This window comes from Lethenteron reissneri, chromosome 7 (genome assembly GCF_015708825.2).
Source record: "Lethenteron reissneri isolate LAM-NWPU_2019-01 chromosome 7, ASM1570882v1, whole genome shotgun sequence".
Lineage (NCBI taxonomy): Eukaryota > Metazoa > Chordata > Hyperoartia > Petromyzontiformes > Petromyzontidae > Lethenteron > Lethenteron reissneri.
Window position 1 is genome coordinate 12934340 of NC_083785.1, and position 22052 is coordinate 12956391.

General features: G+C 42.8%; 1 protein-coding gene across 6 annotated transcripts in view; it reads left to right on the forward strand.

Moving 5' to 3' along the window:
• The first annotated feature begins 2344 nt into the window (after positions 1-2344).
• Positions 2345-22052, forward strand: part of LOC133357811 (uncharacterized) — a 112453-nt gene continuing 92745 nt past the window's right edge. For 5 of the 6 annotated variants that reach the window (XM_061575951.1, XM_061575959.1, XM_061575994.1 and 2 more), the window contains exon 1: positions 10118-10300. In XM_061575951.1, the coding sequence (XP_061431935.1) occupies positions 10276-10300 (25 nt within the window). In that variant the 5' untranslated portion in view covers positions 10118-10275. Of the gene's footprint in view, positions 2691-10117; positions 10301-22052 lie in introns of those variants that run through there. The other variant, XM_061575973.1, reaches the window with a different exon arrangement.

Here is a 22052-nt window from a genome sequence, read left to right on the forward strand (position 1 = left end):
CATGTTGGAGGGTGGTGTCCACGACCGGTTCGTTTTTCACTTGCCCCCGATGCTAGCCGTGACCGGGAATACAACTTCGGTGGTAAGGCTGATCGCGTAGTGTGCTCACTATTGTGACGCCACACTCCCATACTAAATGTATACAACCTGTGTATATGAATCTAATTTTATAAGTTTCACATGTAAATTGTGCATATATATAGATAACCTTCTAATCAAAAGCTTGTAATATAACTAGCATAAACAATTAATAATAATACTGTTAATACCAGCGTCAACAAAATATGTAAACTCTTCGTTCATTGATGGCAATTATGGTACCTCCTCTGTGTGATACGGCACGAATGAAAGGTTGTTTTATTTCCCTGTCATTTAATTGTGTTTCTTTATCCCCTCCATCAGCTGTTATTGTTGAAACATAAATGGGCAGAAATGTCTCATTATAAAAGCACGACGAGCCATTTCCACCCACCACCGGTCCTGAATCCTACAGTCCGAGCCATTCAAATTCAGAATTTGTGTCCATTACAGGGACTCACCGGTTAAAGAAGAAGACCTGAATAGTGGGGAGGATTCAGGCCCATTTAAAGAATGGATGGATTATTTATGAATTCATTTTTATTTATTAAAACCACCACAATAAAACAATTAGAGGCTATTAATAAACAATCACGTATGTAAGAATAGGTGTTCCCCTTTCTGGCAATAAAACAGGTGTTAAGATGGTAAAACACCAAACTGAAACCTTTTGCAAGGAATTATGTCTGCATTAATTACATATACTTGTGGTGAAAATACAAAAAAAAACATGCTTTCACAATGCATATACTGATAATTGTTTTTTTACCCTTCCATCTGGCAACAAAACTGAAACCTTTTTTACAAGGAGTCATGTTTACATAGACCACAATACTTGCAGTCATAATGCAAAAAAAAAACATGACTCCTTGTAAAAAAAGGTGTCAGTTTTGTTGCCAGATAGAAGGGTAAAAAAACAATTATCATATTTTTTACTGGCAAATGAGGTTCCAATGGTGTAAATGCATATACTGTCAGAGCAGTATACATATACTGCATATACTGTCAGAGAATGTTTTTGTCAGTATTTTCACCACAAGTATATGTGGTTAATGCAGACATGATTCCTTGCAAAAGGTTTCAGTTTGGTGTTTTAACATCTTAGCACCTGCTTTATTGCCAGAAAGGGGAAAACCTATTCTTTTGTTTTGATACTGGCAAAGGAGGTCCCATAATAAAATCACGTATGTGTGTGTTTTTTTATGGGAGACCGGACAGGATGTCATTGCAGCATTTACATTACTGTACTGATAAAATAAAATAGAAATATTGTGAAAATCAAAAATACATTAACCAGTAAAACAATTCCGAAAAAAAACATATCAGCAAAGCAAAAGTAAATGCGAAATATAATAATGCACTTATACTGCACACATATAAATACGTAACACTTATCAGAAGCGGGGTTAGTAGTTTTTTTTCTATTGGCTTAATAGCGATAGAAATAAAGGTACCCACGTATCAATCAAGTACCAAAAAAAGCAACGCATTCCCCAATGACGATGTGGCCCTAAAAATTAAAAAAAGTAAATAGGCGACAGCACATAGAGAGGTCAAAGCGATAGAGGAATGTGGTTGAGTATTTTTTTTAGTTGTGCTTGTTTACCACTGCCAACGCAGTAACACCAAACACTTTGCCAATTTCGATGCAGTCAAGTTGGACCGAGAATGCTTATGATTGAATACAGTTCATCTAAGCAGAAGGCAGCAATGGCTCCTCAGAAGTTCCAGGAGAAAATAACAATGATATCCAGTCCCAATAATACAACAATGACTCACCTTGCACACAGGTGCCATGGAAATTTGAGTTTGGCAACAGCACAGCTGCGCCATGCTAATGAAACCCCAAAGGTCAAAAAACTCGCATCTACGGTGGCTATTTTTGAGCCAGACAAATGTGAAATGTAGCGTGGGTGCGTGCGCTAGTGTCTGTGTGGGTCTGTGTGTGCATGCAAACCTACGAGTGTGTTAATGCGTCCGTGTCCACTCGGAAACGGCATCTGCGTAAAAGCTCGCGTGTTTAATTCGCGGCCGAGTCAGGAGGGTGGGCTGCTGGAGGGTGGCACACGTGGTGGACATCGGGACTGGTCTGGTGGTGTTGGCGGCAGGGGCACGAGTGGATGACGGGGGGTGCGGAGGAGGCGGAGGAGGAGGGGGGTTGGAGGGGCTTTTGGAAGAGAGGAGGCGGCGAGGGGAAGGGATTGGTGAACGGGGAGGGTTAACCCTTCACCTGCTCCGTGCCAGAGTCTTAACAGCACGGACACAGCACTGCTCGTCGTCAATATAGCAAGCCTCTACACACACGGGAGCTCGGGGAGGGAGTGAGAGAGAGAGAGATAGGGGTCAAGAGAGTGAGAGAGTGAGCCAACCAGCCCCGCTGTGCGGGAGGGGGTGTGGGATAGAGAGGACACGGAGCTAGCGAGCGAGGCAGGGAGTGAGTGAATGAGTGAGTGAGCCTGGCAGTGGCTGCCTGCGTCCGGCGTTGCGCAGCATTTGCCGCAGCAACTCTGCCGTGCGGTTCTGCCGTGGAGCGGACAAAATCCGCAAAGCGTCTCTCCCCGCACGGAATACCACGCAGATTTATCAGGAGCTGCCTGCCACTCCACTTAAAGGTGAGGTGAGAGAGATTGGGGTGGGTGGGGTGGGGGGGTCCAGATGATATATTAGCGTGAGATTTGGGGCTGGGCAACGTTGGTCCAATTCGTTTGTCCCAACATTGGCTCATTGAAGTGTGTTAATTACGTGGGGGGGGGGGGGGGGGGGGTTTCAGTGATTTGATAGAGGGAGAGAGTTGGCGAGAAACACAGCTGACATCACACCCAAGGTGAATTGATTTGCTTTGATGGTTTTGTTGGGATGGTTGTTGCATGATGTGTTAAACATTTTATTATTCTGTTGGTGAACTCAAGCGTCTTCCTCTCTGGCATCATTAACTACCGTGTTTAATTTATCAGTGGTCGAGATGATAACCCGAGGTCTGGATAAGTGGTTGCTTATTTAAAGCGTCAGGATACAAGCTGTCTGGGGAAATCGTAGTGGCAGTAGTTGTAAATGTGTGTGTGTGCTTTTTCTTAAGGCTGGTTGCAGGGATTGTAGGGAGCGCTAAATCACTGGTTCCCCCTCTCATATTTCTTCTGGACGTTCACTTTACTGGAGTCGTTATAAGTTTACGAAATGTAGGTAATTTGTATATGTTTCCCAGCAGAAGGTGTGGAAATCACTCTTTGCAGTGTACACATGTGCACGCAGTACTGATGTTTACACTGTAACAGTTAGCTAATGGGAATTGCAAGAATACGGTTAATTAAAGTTTTTCCTCTTTCATACTTTTGTTTACCTTAACTCTACCTAGCGCTTTACTTTGCCTATGCCAATCATAGGCGCTCTGTGCACGCGTTTAGTAATTCCTATGGCATTATAGACTCAAGTCCCGTGAGTTCGACACCCGGCCACGGCTACAATGAATAATGATATCTGAAACAGCACTGGCCAGGGCACCACTTCACCAATCCACATTGAACATCGTGGTGAATGATGGTCAATCAGCCGCTATGACCATTCGGAGGCCTTATTCCAACAGTGGATTGACAAGGGGCTGTAATTGTTTCCTACCACGGACGCGACTGTGATGATGCTGAACTATTTTATTACATGTTAAAGGGGACACTGCAATAGTCAGCAAGAATAGAAAACGAATGTTCCAGTAATGTTTTGCTGTTGCACTTATATGTATTATACGGTATAGGGATGTGTCATGTTTAGCACAGTGCAAAATAATATACCTTTCATGGTAATACAGTAAATATTGAAATGTACAATTGGTGAACAGTGTTATGTCATTGTTAAGATTTCAGGCAATATTACAGAGTTCGGACGAGGGAATACACTACCATTGCAGATGCAACTGTTATGGATTTTGATCTGGCACATGTTGAATCCGATGCATTTATTATATTATTTTGAAGCATATTTTTCCCACTTCATCACACGTCATTGACTCCTTTGAGCAAGATTCGAGGGTGCACACCTGTACAAGTGTTGGTGGATCATGCAGAGATTTGTGAAACTCCCATATGCTGTTTGACTATGAAGTGGCCTTGTGGCAGTCGAGCAAATGGGTTCACAAAGCGACCTGTATGGACCTTTCAGAGTTATCTGCTCGTACACGTAGGTCCTTTTTATTCTGGGTATGTCGGTGTATGTCTTGTGTTTTGCCTGTAGCTAACATTGTTCTGTTATTTTTGGTTCTTTCGGTAAAGTCACGTATAAAGAGAAAATAATAAATTCAATACTAGCATACGACGTTTCGATTGCAACACAAGCAATCATCATCAGGTATAAATGAAATAGAAACACAAATCTAGTATACTTAGAAATGTAATGTAATACAACAGAGAGTCGGATAACATAACAGTTATTATTTTCTCTTTATACGTGACTTTACCGAAAGAACCAAAGAGTAATTCCTGCAGTCACGAAAGCTCCAAATTAACATTGTTCTGTCTTTGGCGATGTTGAAGTGTAACTATGCTTCGCGTCCTGTGTTGAATTGTCTGAGACATATCTGACAATGTGGGGCTTAATAACAGAGTGCTTTGGTGTTCAATTGCCTCAATCGTAGGAGACTGAGGACACTCGAGCAGAGTATCATGTGCATGTGTGGGGGGGGGGCAAATACCCAAAGAGGCACGTGATGATAGAAGGGAGCACGAATATTAGCTGTGGTCAGGAATCAAACTCAGGTCACAGGGTTCATAGCGTGGTGTGCTAACAGCTGCAATTTATAAAGGGGAGTGAGGATTACAACTATATCTTCGTTTGTTGCTCTCAATTTCTGTCTCCAATTCCACAAGGTTTGATTTGCTGCAGTCCGTTTATTTGATGTAGCAAGTATTCAAATCATGAAGCCCCCCCCCAGGTTTCTTCACCTCCCCATCCAATGCTGTGGATGGTAGAACCATAGTTGCTGGGGAGTAGGAGACAGTTATTTAAGTGCAAAACAGTGATGAAAAGGTCTTTGACCATACTTCACCACGATGGTCAGAAGAGGTTTGTACAGATACCTGATGGAGGAATGCACCACGGTCATGCAGGCCACCCCCCAAAAACTGCAGCTGGTCACAGAGATTACTTTGTAACAGCTATTATGTCAATAAACTACATAGAAATTACAAAATGTCTGATCATTTCGACTGATTCTTTGGTATAAGATTACAATCCAAAGAGAGCAAAAATGAGGAAATGGAGGTTACCACTTTTTAAATAAAATCACCAAAATTGTAATAATCACTGAAAGTGAGGGCCACCTAATAAATAAAATGAGAGCAAGCGATATTAAACACAGCATAAAGTACAGTATGTTGAAGAAAACGAGATATAAAAAGGGATGATAATGCCAACCAAAATAAGTAATATTTGTAAGACCTTTTTTTTAAACACGCTTTTGTGAGATGTACGAGTAATGGCAGAACTCCACGACTCCAGGAAGTGGCCCGAAGCTTGCCATAACGTAAGGGGCCGTGGCCAATTACAGTCAACGTTAGTTGACCGTGGACAATTAGACCCAAGCCGAAACATAACATACAAAAAATAATGTTAACATTTTTTTTATGATAGAATATGGTATTGTCATCTGTATGACATAAGTATACCAAGTTTGCAATCGATACCACATTGGGAAGTGGGTTAAAATTGAGTTACAAGATTTGAGGATACAACAATGACAACAACAACAGACAGAATGAGTTAAAAGAAAGCGTGTAAAATAGAATATAGGAAACTCAACCAAAACCATTAGAAGAGAATGCCAACATACACTGAGGAACACAAGACAAAAATGATTGGCACTGTCATACCAGGTAATGGCGGCATGGAAGTAGCAAAAAAGGTTATTGATTGCTAAAAATAACAAACAGTAGCCCTTAGAGAGCAAGATGAAAACGTAACGGATGACAGAGACAACATCGTATATATTTTTTCAGGAATTCTATGCTGCATAGCAATACCATTCACATAGGCTAGGAAACAAATCATCGTCGTTCAAGTAAAGGAGGAGGATGTTCCAGATGTCGCAGATGTTCGAGAATTGCAGAAGATGTCCTTTGTTATATAAAACGGATAGCTCCACCACCCAAAGCATTATCTGCTGGGTTATTTTGAGGCACTCTGATGTCTGCCCACGCATCCACATTAAACGAGGGGAATTGGCCAAGTAACTCAAGGCAGAGCCTTTCAGAAAATAATCCCTAATATTCATTGAAGAATTCCCGAGGATACAAAGGAAGTGATGTTATTACAGATAATGGAGAATTTTAATACAGGGCAGTGGTTTAGTATTTTTTCTGGATCTGACTAATGGTGCTGAAGGTTATGTTCTATCCTATTTATGTGTGGAAGTAATGATTCTGAATGCTTCTTTTGAGCCGTGGTTCTTTGAAATGAAGAACGCGCTCATATTGGGTGCTTATTTTTACTCGGACAACTGTGGCAGGATGGCTCAGCGGGTAGGCATTTGTCTTTAAAACAGGAGTAGTTGATTGACATTCTGCCACGTGATTCTCTTGACGATAGATTGATCGCTGATCTGTCATAAAGAGCTGTCACCTGCTTGGAAGGCAGTGGCGAGTTTTCCAGATGTTCGCAGATATATATTTTGTGGATCTGGTTACAATATTAAAGTAACTTGACTTGCATGCAATTTCAATTGTTGCGTAATGAAATAAGCTTCAAGTTCTAAATTTAACGTCCATCACTTCACCCCACAGCCCATCCTTTCCATCGATTACTAATAATCTTCATTCGATAGTAAATAGATAGTGACAAGGTAACGCAGGCACAGTACAGTGCTTGTTTAGTGGTGATAATTAATATTGACTGTGCTGAGGGAAGCATACGAAGACTTTTTTTAAAGAACTGATCATTGCTTACATGACTATGATATCAAATGGCTTTGTAAAATGGTATTTAATTTGCAATTGCTGCATAGCACTGTGTTTAAGAGTCATGTCAGTCGAGTGTTACTGCCCATGCCATCAGTGTGTTGCTGTTAAAGACAAAGGTGCATCCCTGCAATTACTTTCTCAAGCCACTGCTGATGGAAGGGCCTCGACTAAGAGGGAGCTCTAAAAGGGTATTTGGCCCACTCACTTTGACGAGATGTGTTGGAAGATGTGGGAATACCCATACTTTACCCCGCCACATGGAGCCTGCTGACCTACTATTTGTGGTGTCACCAATTGTACAGTACTTTTCGATTTAAAGCTTTCGTGACTGCAGGGATTCATCTTCGTGGTTCTTTCGGTAAAGTCACGTAGAAGGGAAGTAATAAAATAATAAAAATAAAACATAATAAAATAATTCTCACGACGTTTCGGCCACAACGCAAGCAGCCGTCCTCAGGTGGAGAACAGGTCCGTCAAGTAGACAGAGTCTGAATGGCACGCTCCAGGCTTGGAGCGACTATTTATGCTACTGGGATGGAGGGGCGAAGAGCGTCGTGAGAATTATTTTATTATGTTTTATTTTTATTATTTTATTACTTCCCTTCTACGTGACTTTACCGAAAGAACCAAGAAGATGTACAGTACTTCTTGGGTGGACAGAGGTGGGGGGGGGGTGGAATTATGAAACGTGTCCATTGTTTCAATTGGCATGCCGGGAGACTGCAAGTCCAATGCGCTACCCATTACACCACATTACTTTGATGGCTTTATTTTGGTGATTTCGAAAAGTTTTCTGGTTTGGCCATGTTTGTTTGTTGTAGTATGGAGTTAGACTGATGGCCTTAATCTAAGTTGTCCTGTGGTTGTTGTTGTTTGACTTGCATCCCACTGGGATTCTTGCACACAGCGTTGGTGTACGGTGCTTTTTCTGCAATATTTTGCTGTCTTTTCTTGGATTTTCTGTTTTTACATCGTCACATAGTCACTTTAAGATGTTTTCTTGTTCATGTTTTTGTTTTTTGTTTATTGCGGTTGCACTCGATTGAAGAGCCGAATGGCTCACAGGGCTATACCAAAAAAATGAAACTGAAACAACAGCATCCGTTTGTGTGCTGTATCATGTGACATACCTGTGCTCAGTATATATTTTATGTATTCACCGGCAAATAGATCAGAACAAGTTTCTTCGTATTTATCATATTTGTACACTGCAATCCGAAGACGTTATCACACGCATCAATAGCCAGTCAGTTTTGTATTGCATCTTCTACAGTGAACGTGTCTCAAGGCACACGCCAGCCAGTGTGGGCGAGAAGGTCAGGCAGAAGCCTCCCAGTAACGTTGGGTCAACGTTGGCCCAACGTTCCATGTTCACTGGGGCTGGAGCTTCAACTTATGCTGCAACCGAACCTACCCGTCAGGTTTACGTTTCGCTACAGCATTTTGTCATGGGTGATGTTTTAATTGGGTGCTAGCAATGCCCATGGATGTATGTTGAACTTATTTCGTACCGTGCATAGCTAATTGTGCTAATCGGAGGTGCAGGGTAAGGACAACAAACTTAACACTTAAAGCAGTTATAAAGAAATGAGTTTTCAATCTAGACGATGTAAAAGTGCATAGCTCCAGTGGCTTCCGAATATCGGAAGGAAGAGCATTCCAGACGGCCGCAGAAGTGCATCTGAAAGCGCCGCACGATGCGATGACCGTCTTTGTCCGATGGCCAGTCAAAAGCCGCTGTGCGGATGACCGACGTTTGCGTGATGGTTTATGCCACTCGACGAGATCGGCAAGATATTGTGGTTCATTTGTGGCAAACGCTTTGTGTGTAATGAATACGACCATACAATATATTCGAGAACATTCGCAATTTCGAAACATCACATCGATTAAGCAAAGTCAGTGGGCTTGGGGAGGACGCGTTACACGAAGGGAAGACGGCTGATGGTCGATAATAATGAGAACGTTACAGCCAAGGGAGCCAACATGCGCAGGAAGATGTTTAGAGCTATGACATCAGCTCGTGCGCAGAAGCTATATGGGGCTGTTGTGATTCCTCACATTCGTGTGACTGTGCAGTTGAAAACATATATTATAGTGGATTTATTGCGTAGTGATTTGAAAGATATTACATCAGCAATCGTGCTCAATCAATGCTATTTTCTCGAACTGCTCTGAGGCAATGTCTCGTGGTGAAATGAGTTAAAGTTTTTCGCTGAGCATCTCCGGTATGTGGCGTCTAAAGTGCCCGACAACTCCGCAGGAATCACAGTGGCTTGGGGAGACCTGAATATGGCAAAGTATATCTCTTGGTTAATGATGATTAGCAGGTTGATATGACCAATGTGCCATAATGATTATCGGTCTATTTTACATGAACGAATTAAACAAAAACAATTTAGAACCATTTGTCAATCCATTGGTGGATGAAGGCCTCCACATGCTGTGTGGGTCACGAGGGGATCATTTGACCATGCTTCACCACTCTAGTCAGTACGAGTTCATGAAGAGGTGCTTCCAGGGTCAGTTCAGATATCACTTACCGCTGATGTCAGCCATGCCCAGAAATCGTAGTGAGATTGCTGAATTCAGAGCGCCGCGGTATGCTAACCGCCGTGACACTCCTCTACTCTGTATACATTCTAAAGCTATTGTATTGCAGACAGTGTATCCTCCAGCAACGTTAACACATTTGCCATGTCCATAGCAGAGGGAGCCTAGGAAACTGTCTTCGGTGGTTATTTTAGCATATGACTGCACTGCGCCCGTTTGTCTGGCTGACTGTTTGACAAGTTGGATTGTTGGCTAATTGTAAATATGTTGTTCCATCTATCTGACTCGGATGTCTGTCCAGCTGGCTATTCTTCTGTCTGTCTTCTCTGCTGTCTGGCCATTGGCCTGGACATGTGTTGTTCTCTTCCTTGGGAAGATGAAAACTAGAAATCTAAACACTGCCGTCGTATGGCCAGCAAGTTTGCTCAGCTGTTGCGATTGCCCTAATTTGGTGGCGGAGTTGTTGGGCAGTTTAGACGCCACATACCAGAGACGCTCAGCGGAGGAACTTTAACTCATTTCACCACGAGACATTGCCGCAGAGCAGTTCGAGAAAATAACATTGATTCAGCACGATTGCTGATGTAATATCTCTCAAATCACTACACAATAAAACCATTATAATATACATTTTTAACTGCCTATGTGTGAAAGTGCTGTCAACTGGATCTTCGTCTCGTTCCCGGAGAGGCGCTGATAAAACATGCCCGCGGCTGTTGGTGGGAATTGTAAGTATTTCTATTTAATATTCTTATTTTTGGCAAGTTTTGTTTTCTATAGTTTTTCTGCATTCGTAATTTGGTCTCGCTCCTAATGGCAGGATATCTTCACTTGAATGCAAAGCTCACAGATTGGGGTGCATTGTCTGGATGCTAAATTTAATCACAACCCCCTATTTTGAATTTCCACCTTCCAATAGTTGATCTTTCTAAATGTTTTTTTTATTCTAGGGACGAGAATTTTTGGGAATATATAAAAGTCCGTGGTTTTTGAGAGCTTGGATGACTGCATACGTTATACAAGTCGTTTTCCCTTTCATAGTCTACGATAGCTAGGAATAATGATAATTGATTTTGAGTTGTATTTTTAATAATCTGATTGATAGCACTTTATTGTTTGTGGGCAAAGGAAGTTTTTTTTTCAACTCCAGTGTGCGAATGTTGTCGAAATTGTTTGTTATTCAATTCTTGTTGCTCTTTGTCAACGATGTACAGTATATGCGTGTGATCTAAGCTAATGGATCTGTGATAATTAACTGTGTAACAAAGAAATGTTTGTTCCTGGGTAGTAAATGTTATTTCCTAATTGCTTATGCTTCAAAAGTACAGAAAGTTGCTATTATTTCACACAAACTTTGCTTTTGAGACCAGGGCATTGATATTTTGAAATTGACCTATTTTCACTGAGAAAACGTGTGCATCTGTGTATTTCGTTCACATAAAGTCCTGATCACAAGAGCAAAGTTCGTGGGGAATAATAGCCATTTTCTATACTTTTTAGGCATAAGCACTTAAAAAATAACCCAGGAACAAAAAATATGTTACATAGTGTATAATTTCAGTCAATGTTGTCTCTCCTTTCGAATAGAAGAATAGATGAGGCATCATTCCATACTTGAGGAATTTCACATTTGTGTGTAGAATAAAGAATATATAGCTATTGTAATTTTTTACCATACTTCTTTGAGAATAATGTCCACGTTTATTCGGTATGCAGCAGAAGCCTTCCATGTTTTTGTACAGTCAAGGGCAGTGCATACTTCTTTCTTACCTGAATCACATGCATTGATTGGCGAGATGGTAACTGCCTCACCTGGTATACAGGATTTGTTCCCTGACCCTGAAGCCTTTATATTTCGAGTTTGCATGTTCTCCCCGTGGTGGCTTGGATTTTTCTCCGGGTCCTCCGGGTTTTCCCTCCACGTTTAGAAACACGCGATTTCGAGTATTTGGTTGCTATACATTTACACGTGCTAAGTCACTTCGTTGAGCTATCATTTCTGGCCAAGCCACTTCTGAAAATGAGCAATATAGCTCAGTGGGCCTTACCTGGTCAAATAAAACACAGTTTAGTTTTGCTATAGAGACGTTTAAAGCAATACATTGCAAAGAGGAGTCAGACAAGGAGATACACTCTCGCCGAGAGGTGTTCACGGCAAGATGAACATAGATGTAATATACATTTTCTGAAAAAAATAATGAATTGGAGAAAAATTGGGGGAAAAAGCGTAAATAGAGGAATTTTATCTGATTTGCTGACGACAACATCTTTTTTATGCAACCAAATGGAAATTAACTTCGAAAATAATTTGCAGAACTTAACAAAGAGGGCTGCAACGTTGGGCTGCATATAAATACAAGCGAGTGAGCACTCGTGTAAAACAAGTTTGGTGATCAAAATAAAATAATTGTTGGAGGAATAAATATTAAACATGGGAGTAGTTGTGTCTTGAGCAATTATTGAAGAGTTGAGCAAAAAACTGATTCGAGCGCTTTTAGAATGTTGATCATGAAAAGCAACATCCCAATGTGCTCAAGGAGGAAAGTTTTCGATCCGTACGTATGGCCCGTTTATGACATATGGGTCTGAAACACGGACACTGCCAAAGGAAATGTAACAAAGACTGAAAAATGCACAAAGAAGCGCGGAGAGATGCAAGACGGGAATGATGGAATTATGCTTCTCCACGTCAGACAGGAACACGTGTTGTCTGTGAACAAACACGAATGAGAGACATCGTATTGACTTTAAAGAAAAGCAAGTGTCTTGGGGAGGGCACATTGCTAAAAGGGTGACGGTCGATTGATGAGACTGGCAATGGGGAGGCAGCGATAGGTAACGCACCTGAGAATTAAAAAACCACGGAGATGGAGCGATGGGATCAGCTCATGCGCGGCAGCGAGTTGGATTGCGGCATTGCATGATCACGGTAGATGGCAATGACGTGGGGAGGCCTTCATCCAGCTGTGGGTTATCATGATGGTTGATAATCATGGCTCATAGACCAATCCTTTATTTACATTACCTAAGGACGTTTATCACTAGCTAAAGTGTAAGTGAATTATTTCTATATTAATATAACCTAAATAATTGTAAAACACGTATACGAGTATCATACATTTAAATGATATATATATCTTGATGTATGCACTGTATTTGCACGTGTGTGGAAGTTATATGTTTGTGCATGTGTGGGGAGCGGTAGTGCAACGGTTAGCGCACCGCCCTACGAATTTAACTGCCTGAGTTTGATTCCCGCTCTCGGCCAACACCAGTGACGATTTTCTGAATCTGTGCTGGGCATCCCCTAGGTCGACTTAGCCTCAAATTAGTACCTAGTTCGATGTTCAAAGATCGCCACTGGGGAGACAAAGGCGGCCGCGCGTGGTACTGGCCACCCACCCCCTGGTGTGCCGGGCCGACCTTCATAGGTGTTCGCTACCAGCACTTGTCCCAACAGTCTGTTAAGGCTATACGGGGGCCTTTGTCTTTGTGTTGAGCAGCAGTATGTGTGCCTTTCTTAAAATATACTTGACCCTTAATCTGTACTCCACACCAAAGCTGCCAACAATTTTTAGCCTCCATATCTGTTTGTGGCCTTTGCAGCTAATTGAATGATTGGGATTATTCCAAGCAATTAAGATGAAATTGACAGGTCACATTCACGCCTTTAAAATGTCAGTGTGACTTGATCTTGGTAGGAATGGATATGCATGTGTACACACAATATTAATAAACAACCCTTTATCCATCCACTGCTGGATGAAGGCCTCATTGCGGCTTAGTAAAGCAAAGAGGGCAGGCAGGAGTGGTCCAAACATCACCACTGATGTTAGCCGTGGCCGGGAATTGAACATTATCCAACAGTTTGATATAGTATATGTGTGTGAAATGTCTTCCCAGTTAGAATCATATTGTAAATATATATTAGTTCCCTAATACAGGTAATTATATTATTTTGGGTTTAGCGATGACACATTGGTTAGCGAACATCCCTCGAAACCTGGTGACCTGAGTTCGATTCCCAACCGAGGCGAGCAAAATCTGAACCCATCCTGAGTGCCCCCCCCCCCTTTTCAACCGACACTCACCAGCGTGGTTAAGTACAATCGAACACCGCCCCCCCCCCCCCCGTGACCAACATGGCAAGAGCAGGAAGACCTTGATCAAAGAGCCGTAGCAAAATATTTTCTCTGATTGATCGTCGGTTTTTGAAGGCTGTCAATGCAGGGCACGCGTCATCACGTTTTCTCTGGTGCGGTGTCTCTCCCCTGGGAGTTGCCACAATTCTACTATCACTGGCTTCTTCATGGGGGGGAGGGAGTGGGGGGGGGGTAGAGAAATGAGTGAACAAGGTCAGATACATCACACCGATACGCTAGCACTTGTTGTTTCCTTGCAGGCGAACCAGCATTGAGTCTTCTTTTCTCACACGGCTGATGTAGATGCAGAACAACAATCTACAATGTCACATTCAGGTGGTCAAGCCAGTCGATAAGCACGTCAGAAGTAGCGGAGTGTATCACTGTGATGTCGCCTTCATATTTGTGGATTGGGCATTGCGTCGTTATACGTTGTATGGTCCATTCTGGATGGCCACAGTCGCACACTGGATAGTTTAAAATTTTCCATTTATGCATCAGGTATCCGCATTCTGCCATGGTTTGTGCGGATACGATTTAGGCTGGACCATGAGCTTCGTGGAAGATCAAACTCAGGCATCTTCTGCGTTGGGTCTTTCACAAGGAAGTTCATGGCAGTGCATTGCTATAGCTCCAAGACTGCACAAAGTCTAAGTGCAACGATGCATTCATGCATCGATTAACATCGATTCTATAGCTCAGGAAAGAGGTCAAGGTGCAGCCCTGCAATTTGCTTGCTCACTCCACTGCTGGCGGAAGGCCTCCGATAGAGGGAGCTCTAGAGAGCCCCAGAATACAGGTTGATGAAATGTGTGTAAGAAGCGATGGTTTTCAATACATATATGTTGCATGTAAAGAGTTTACATGCTCCCCTGTCACCAATAGAGGCCGCTTACATTCACCAAAGTGTAATAACAAATACTAATATTAATCTAATCGTGACGTTGATCGTGGCAGTTCATAAACTTCTCCTGGTCTTGTGTGAATCGTTACACCCTGAGCATGAGGTGTTTACATTCTAGAGGATGAAACAGGAGCTGTAGCTATAAAAGTTGGAAAATCGTGGGGTCCCAGCTGTGCCTGGCTCAAGCATCGTCACAGAGTTGGGGTTAACATTCAGCAATGCATAACGCAGCCATTCCCAACTTTTGTTTAACTCCCCCACCCCCACCACCTCCATTTTTATCCCCATTGTGCTATCGATATCATGTCACGAGATGAAGTATCCATTCGTATCTCTCGCAGAGGAGTGCAACCGTTCATGTTAGATTTCGATTTAAAGCTTTCGTGACTGCAGGGATTCATCTTCTTGGTTCTTTCGGTAAAGCCACGTAGAAGGGAAATAATAAACTAATAAAAAATAAAACATAATAATTGCGTTGTGGCCGAAACGTCGTGAGAATTATTTTAATATGTTGTATTTTTTATTATTTTATTATTTCCTTCTACGTGACTTTACCGAAAGAACCAAGAAGACGTTCATGTTAGATTGCAGCCCACAGACAGCGGATGGCACAGAGCCAACTTTAAATTTCTTAAAATTCCATTTTTTTCTAACACTGTCCCAACTGCCCTGCCACATGAGAGTAATGTTCATCGCACGGCAGTCAAACTGATATTTAAAAAAACATATCTCAAAAAGCTAGAACAAGAACCACATGTGATTGGTTTTTTTTCTGTGCAGCCATTGGTGACCGGGCTGAAACCGTCAACTTTGTTGCTAGCTCAGCACTTTGACCTCTGAGTCACTTGGCCGTCAGCAGCAGTTCCCAACTTAAAGCCTGTCGACCCCTTTAAAGCTGTGGATATTTAAGAGGGTCTGTGCCAGGGAGGGTTCTGCAAAGAGCTGATGGGTCCACAATTGCAAAGGAGGAATAAAAGACAAAACAAAGATCCCCGTATAACCTTAGCAGTTAATGCAGACATGATTAGTTGATGCAGACATGATTAGTTAATGCAGACATGATTAGTTGATGCAGACATGATTAGTTGATGCAGACATGATTCCTTGATTTAATCTGTTTTATTTTAAACCTACGTGACTTTACCGAAAGAACCAAAGAGTATGGATCCTTGAAAAATGTTTCAGTTTGGTGTTTTAACATCTTAACACCTGTTTTATCACCAGAAAGGGTAAAACCTATTTTTTATTTTTGATACTGGCAAGGGAGGTCCCACTATGACTTATCAGACTGTTGGGGCAAGTGCTATTAGCGAGCACTTACGAAGGCCGGCACAGCACATAAGAGGGTGGGTAGCGAGCAACACACCCAGCTGCTTTTGTCTTCTCAGTGGCGACATTTACACATCGCACCAGGTGCTCATTTGAGGCTCAGTCGACCTAGGGGAGGCCCAGGACCGATTCAGATAATCGTAACTAGTATTGGCTGTGAGCGGGAATCGAACTCGGGTTGCCAGGTTCGTAGCACAGCGTGCAAACCGTTGCACTACCGCTCAAAAGAGGGATATATCCTTGATCCACACACAATACTCATTCCCAGGGCTTACATTAAGTTGAATCTGTCTGGGTCACTGAGCCGAAAAATATTTCCACACCTGCACACTACTACGTCCACCATATCTCTCGCTCTGGCTGTGGCTACCAGTCACGTGTCTGATTCAGTCTACTAGTGACCCGGAAAATATTCAGTGAGACATTAAGAAGCCCTGGTCTGTTCCTGACCCTCATCTCTGGCAGTGATGACTGATGATGATGATAAAGCCATTAGATATTAAGGATCTTAAGTGATTCCTGTCACTTCGAAATGTTCTCTTTTTACCACGTAACAATAAAAATTCAAATTAACAAATGTTTGCATTAAAATTATTCGTACATTTCCAGAAATAAACTTTTTACAACAATACAATCTACATTTACAATAATTCATTGGCACAGGTGAAGTAAAAGTTATGGTTATCAATGCTTTCCCTAGAGTTATTGTCAGAGCAGGGTGCTACATCCTATTGAGGGCACCTGTAGCACACCTCCACATTCTCTTGACAACGTTGTCAGCAGTGTGCAGTGCAGTGTAGCAAGAATCTATTATTGTACTCTACTTATATGCTTCGGTGTCTATGATCTTACTTTCACCAACCCGCACTGACCTGCATGATGAAGTTTGGTAAAATAACCCCATGACCTAAAAGGTGTGGAAAGGGAACTCATCCAATAGTGCATTTATAAAAGGGATGTATATGCACATTTTGTTCTATGAATGGTGTTACAGGTTCTTGAACATTCACTGCGAAGCAGTCGGCGTGTATATTATGATTAATACACCTGCAGTATTAACCAGGGCAGCCTGCCAGAATCGAACCGTGCATGAGCCACTGCAATAATTGGCGAAGGCACGACTTCTGGGCCACATAAAAACCAAAGATTTTTGGCAATTTGTTATATTACCACCCATAATCCCCCGCGACATCATATACACCGTAGAGGTTTAAAAAAAAAATCTCCGTTTGTGTTGAATGGGCCCCACATGGTTACTGGTAGTTCTTGCCTATAACATGTGGCAGCAGTGTTAGTTGAACATATATAACTGTAGTGACGTTGCCTGCTTTAGAAAATGCTGTTGGAAAACACTGGTCCAGAACACCCTCAAGTTGATGAACTTAAAGCTTATTTTATGTAATGTGTGGAGACATACTTTCGTACGTTCATTATACATACAGTACTGTATTGCGAGTTTGTCAAGGGCCACTGGGTGTGTGATACAGGAAATGTGCTGTAAACACAATTATGGCATGTTTATTCCTGCGCGTGCAAATGCACTTGCGTGCATTCATTCTGTACCGATAATATTCGGAATAAATGGAGGAATCGGGCACAATAAAGCGGAGCACGAGGCATTTTCTGTGTGCCCTCAGCCATGGACCGCATTACGCGCCTGCTATTTTCATTTGGGTGCAACCCTAGTGTGGTGATGTCTAAATTTAGTGGCTGAGGAGGCTGAAGACACTTTAAATAGTTTCACAGTTACTTCATGGTCCCGTGTGCACTGTGTGCTCATGTTTGCGTGCGTTGCTGCGAGTGGGCAGTGGTAGTGCAGTGGTTAGCATGATGTGCTACCGAACCTAGCGAGTCCGATTCCCGCTCGCGGCCACCACCAGTAACCGTTATCTGAACCGGTCCTGGACCTCCCCTAAATCGACTCGGCCTACAATTAGTACCTGGTGGAGTGTATTAACATCGCCACTATTATAGACAAAAGTAGCCAAGCGTGGTGCTGGCCACTCCACCACCTTGTGTGCTGTGCCGGCCTCTATAGGCGCTGGCCTTCAAGGGTCGTGAGATGTTAACTACCTCGCCTGGTGTACAGGAGGTGGTGGGCTTGATCCCGAGCATAACACTTGCATATTTTGAGTTTGCATGTTCTCCCCGTGGTTGCGTGGATATTTGTTTCTATTCAGGCTGTATGGAGGACCTTTGTCTTCATCTTTATCGTTATGAGTACCAGTAATAGGGCCATGCGTGTGTCTGTATGTATGCATGTGCTGCATGTTGCGAGAGTGTGTGAATGTGTCAGCTGGGTATATGAGTGAAGGAATGCGTGTGAGTATTTGCTGAGCGGTGACGTGATGGTCGGTGGCTTGCGCTGTAATTCCAGTTCATTGGGATTGATTTGTGGCCTTTCACACCAGCAGGGATTGACATCACAACATGGTCTGGGCCTTCCCCCCCATATTGACACAACCTAAAATGAGTATCTGCCGGTCAGCACTGGGGAGACAAGGGTGACGGGCAGCCACAGCCCTGATCCCCATCACTACCCCCATGTGTTCTGCTAGCATTTACAGATGATCCCTAACAGCACATGGCCCATCAGTCTGTGCAGGCTAAACGGGGATATTTGCCTGTGTCTTTGTCTTGGGGAGCGCTAGTGCAGTGGTTCGCGCACTGCGTTACGAAACCGACGGCCCGAGTTCGATGCCTGCTCATGGCCAACACCAGTGACGATTATCTGCAACGGTCCCGGGCCTCCGCTAGGTTAACTTAGCCTCAAAAGCAGTACCTGGTGCGATGTGTAAACATTGTCACTGGGGAGACAGATGCGGTCAGGCATGGTGCTGACCACCCACCCCCTTGTGTACCATGCGGGCCTTAATAGGTGCTCCGAAACAGCATTTTCTCCAAAAAAAAGTGTTGTTTAGGCTATCAGGGGGAGCTGTGTCTGATGTGCATATGTAACTTTGTTTATAAATGTATATGTGCATCTGTGTCCACTGGCCTTTACACACGTGGGCACGTAGCTTTGCACTGCATGACGAATCCCATCCACCTGGCTCCAATTCCCAGCAGAGGCCACCCCAGGGTCAACCACTCCAGAAATGGGCACTCGTGGAGATGCCCTCATCAGCTCTGTCCAGACAAAGGCTGTTCGATGGCATCCCCCACCCCCACATATGCCACGCTGTCCATAATAGGTGCGAACACCACTTGACCCGACAGTCCACACAGGCCAAAGAGGAGATGCGTGAAAATATGTCATAGTTCCCTATGTGTGTGCGGGTGAGCGAATATGTATTTACGTATGTTCGTGTGTATGTATGTGTCATCAATGGGATATAGCTCAGCTGGTAGAGGAGTTGGGTTCTCAAAGTTTGATTCATGAGTTCAAGCCAAGGTCGACCTGGCACATTCGTTATGCATCTGCAATCAGTAACACTCGGGCGAGGACGGGGGGATGCTCAACTTCGACGGCAGTTTTTATTTCGATTTAAAGCTTTCGTGACTGCAGGGATTCATCTTTTTGGTTCTTTCGGTAAAGTCACGTTGACTTTACCGAAAGAACCAAGAAGATGAATCCGACGGCAGTCTTGAGTCGGTGTTAAAAATTCCACCTTTGTATGGTAGGTACCAGTCTGTTCAGAGAACAGCCACTGTTGATTGCTCACTCGGCATGTGACTATTCATTTCCTTTGCGGTACGATGAATCTTCAACTCTATCAATTTATTCTATTGTGGTCAGTCTAGTTGCTTCGAGTATCAGCCAACATAATGTGAAGTCACTACAAGCTCTACTACTGAAAGTAACTCTCACACGTGATTAGATACATGTGTTAAGAGTGTAAGGATTAACTCAAATCTATGAATAGCAGATGGGTTGGTACACCCTTACCTCCCACTTATGACCACATCTAAGCTAAGCAGGTTGAACCTGGAGAGGGCTTAGATAGGGTTGACCACAAAGCGCAAAGGATAGAGATGAAGTACGGGGCGTTGTGGGCACTAGACATGCAGCGCAGCAAAATCTACTGTTGCTCTGCACTCCCCTCGCCTTCACCAACCCGCAGTGACCAGCGTGGTGAAGGATGGTCGTACATACACCTCACGGCCCAGACGGCGTGGGGAGGTCCTCGTCCCGCAGCGGATTAACACAATGGTTTGTACATGTACAACCCAGAAAGTGATTGTCTAGCAGATGGTACTCGTTAAATTGATCTCACAGAGGTGATGGGCTCAATAGATTGGCCGGATCATAATCAGCTTCACCTTGGCTCGAAACTCTGATTCTCATAACAAAGGTCGTTTCTTCCTTACCAATTTCGCCTTTGTGATACAAAAAAATACTTACAGTGACTCGACAGCCTTTTGTCAGTCTATTGCATCAATTTTGTCAGTCCATTGCATCAATAATTGGGGTTGTTGACCATACTTCATTACGATGGTCAGTGTGTGGTACTGACAATTAGTTCAGATATCACTCACCACTGATGTTAGCCATGGCCGAAAATTCAACTCAGGATCAGCGGGTACATACAGGATTAGAAATACATAATAGACTAATATTTTCAGTATTTTGTAATACATGTGAAAATGCTGACCATTCTATTTTCAATGTCCGAGAGACGTTCTGTTGTCTTTCCTGAACAAAATAAATAGTCATCCTCCGCAGGAAATGTTAAACCAACAGCAGTGGTTTATGTCTTGTTGAGTTGTAAAGATACCGAGACACGTATCACGTGCTGTTGTGGCTGTGGCCAAGTTTAGCCACGTGATGTTGTGTTGAATTGTTGAGCCACTTCTCAAAATGTTATCAGAGCTCTGGACTTCGTAAACAACGTGAGTCTCATTAGTTAGGCGTGTTTCAGAAATTTAGATATTCAAACAAACAACGTTTTGTTGTTTACAATTAAATTAATAAAAGGAACCACTTTATTTTTTTCATTCTGGATGTGAAACACTCCATCCAGTGATGGTGGTCACTAAAACACTCCCGGCATCTCCGACGAGCGCGGTTGGTTACGTACGGTGTGAACGAAGTTGAGCCTATATACGTGATTTTAGGAACCTAGTCGTGTGTGCTGGAGAGGGGTTCATAGGATTGGAGGATAAGATGAGAGAGCTTGAGCCATGGACCTGCTTTTGGGGAGAGAACTGAAGATTAAGACCCTTCCTTGAAACAAATATGATCCATTTATATTACACAATGTACAGATTATGTGTTTGCTTAGAAGGCAGCAACTGTTGATCTGAGTGAATGATCGACTTCCTCATAAAGACTGGAGTTTATAAAGCCATCCCCTTAACAATGTTCCTTTTAATTTAAACAACAAACATCGTGTGACCATGCTCTCTAATTGCAATGGATCCATGTAGATTAGCAAAGAGATTACACTCGGACAAGGATAAAGGAAGGTGGAGGAAGCTCACAAATCCGGTGGATTTTTATCAGTAATTACTGCAGACGACAATGTGCTAATTAATTTGGAAGACACCCGTGGAGTCGCTCTGGGTAAGAAAGGGTATAAACATTACATAGTTAATATTTCATCAAATTATTTTTAAAAAAACACATGAAAACTGAGGATTGATGCCTGGCGTGCAGTTATTATATCACCATACAAAAATGTGCACATATACACGCGAGAGAAATATTTGCATGCACAGCTGAAAAATGCAATATCTCAGTGCCATTTTGCCTTCGGTGACATGTATTTGCTCTTCTTCCACAGCAAGAGGAAACAATGAGTCATCGCTATTTCTGTAGTCGGCATAGGAAGTGGCTACCTCTGTGAGCGGTGGGATCTACGATGGTACCCCAGGTGCTTGTTATTAACAGGCATCCTCTTAGACATGCTATAATCTCTTCAAGTAGCATGAGTAATGCCACTGTTGTCGCAATATTATTTTTATCAATTACTATCCAGTCGTGCGGTCACGAGACAGAATTTTACATTTGCAGCTCTCCCAGTTAGCAGTGGGTCACCCTGTTTCAGGAACTGGCCTTCGAAGAAGCACTTTTTGAAGTCAGTTAAATTAGATTTATATCCACACTTGGGGAACACCTTTTGAGTTATTGCCATTATTGCTCTTCGAATGCCAATCAACACA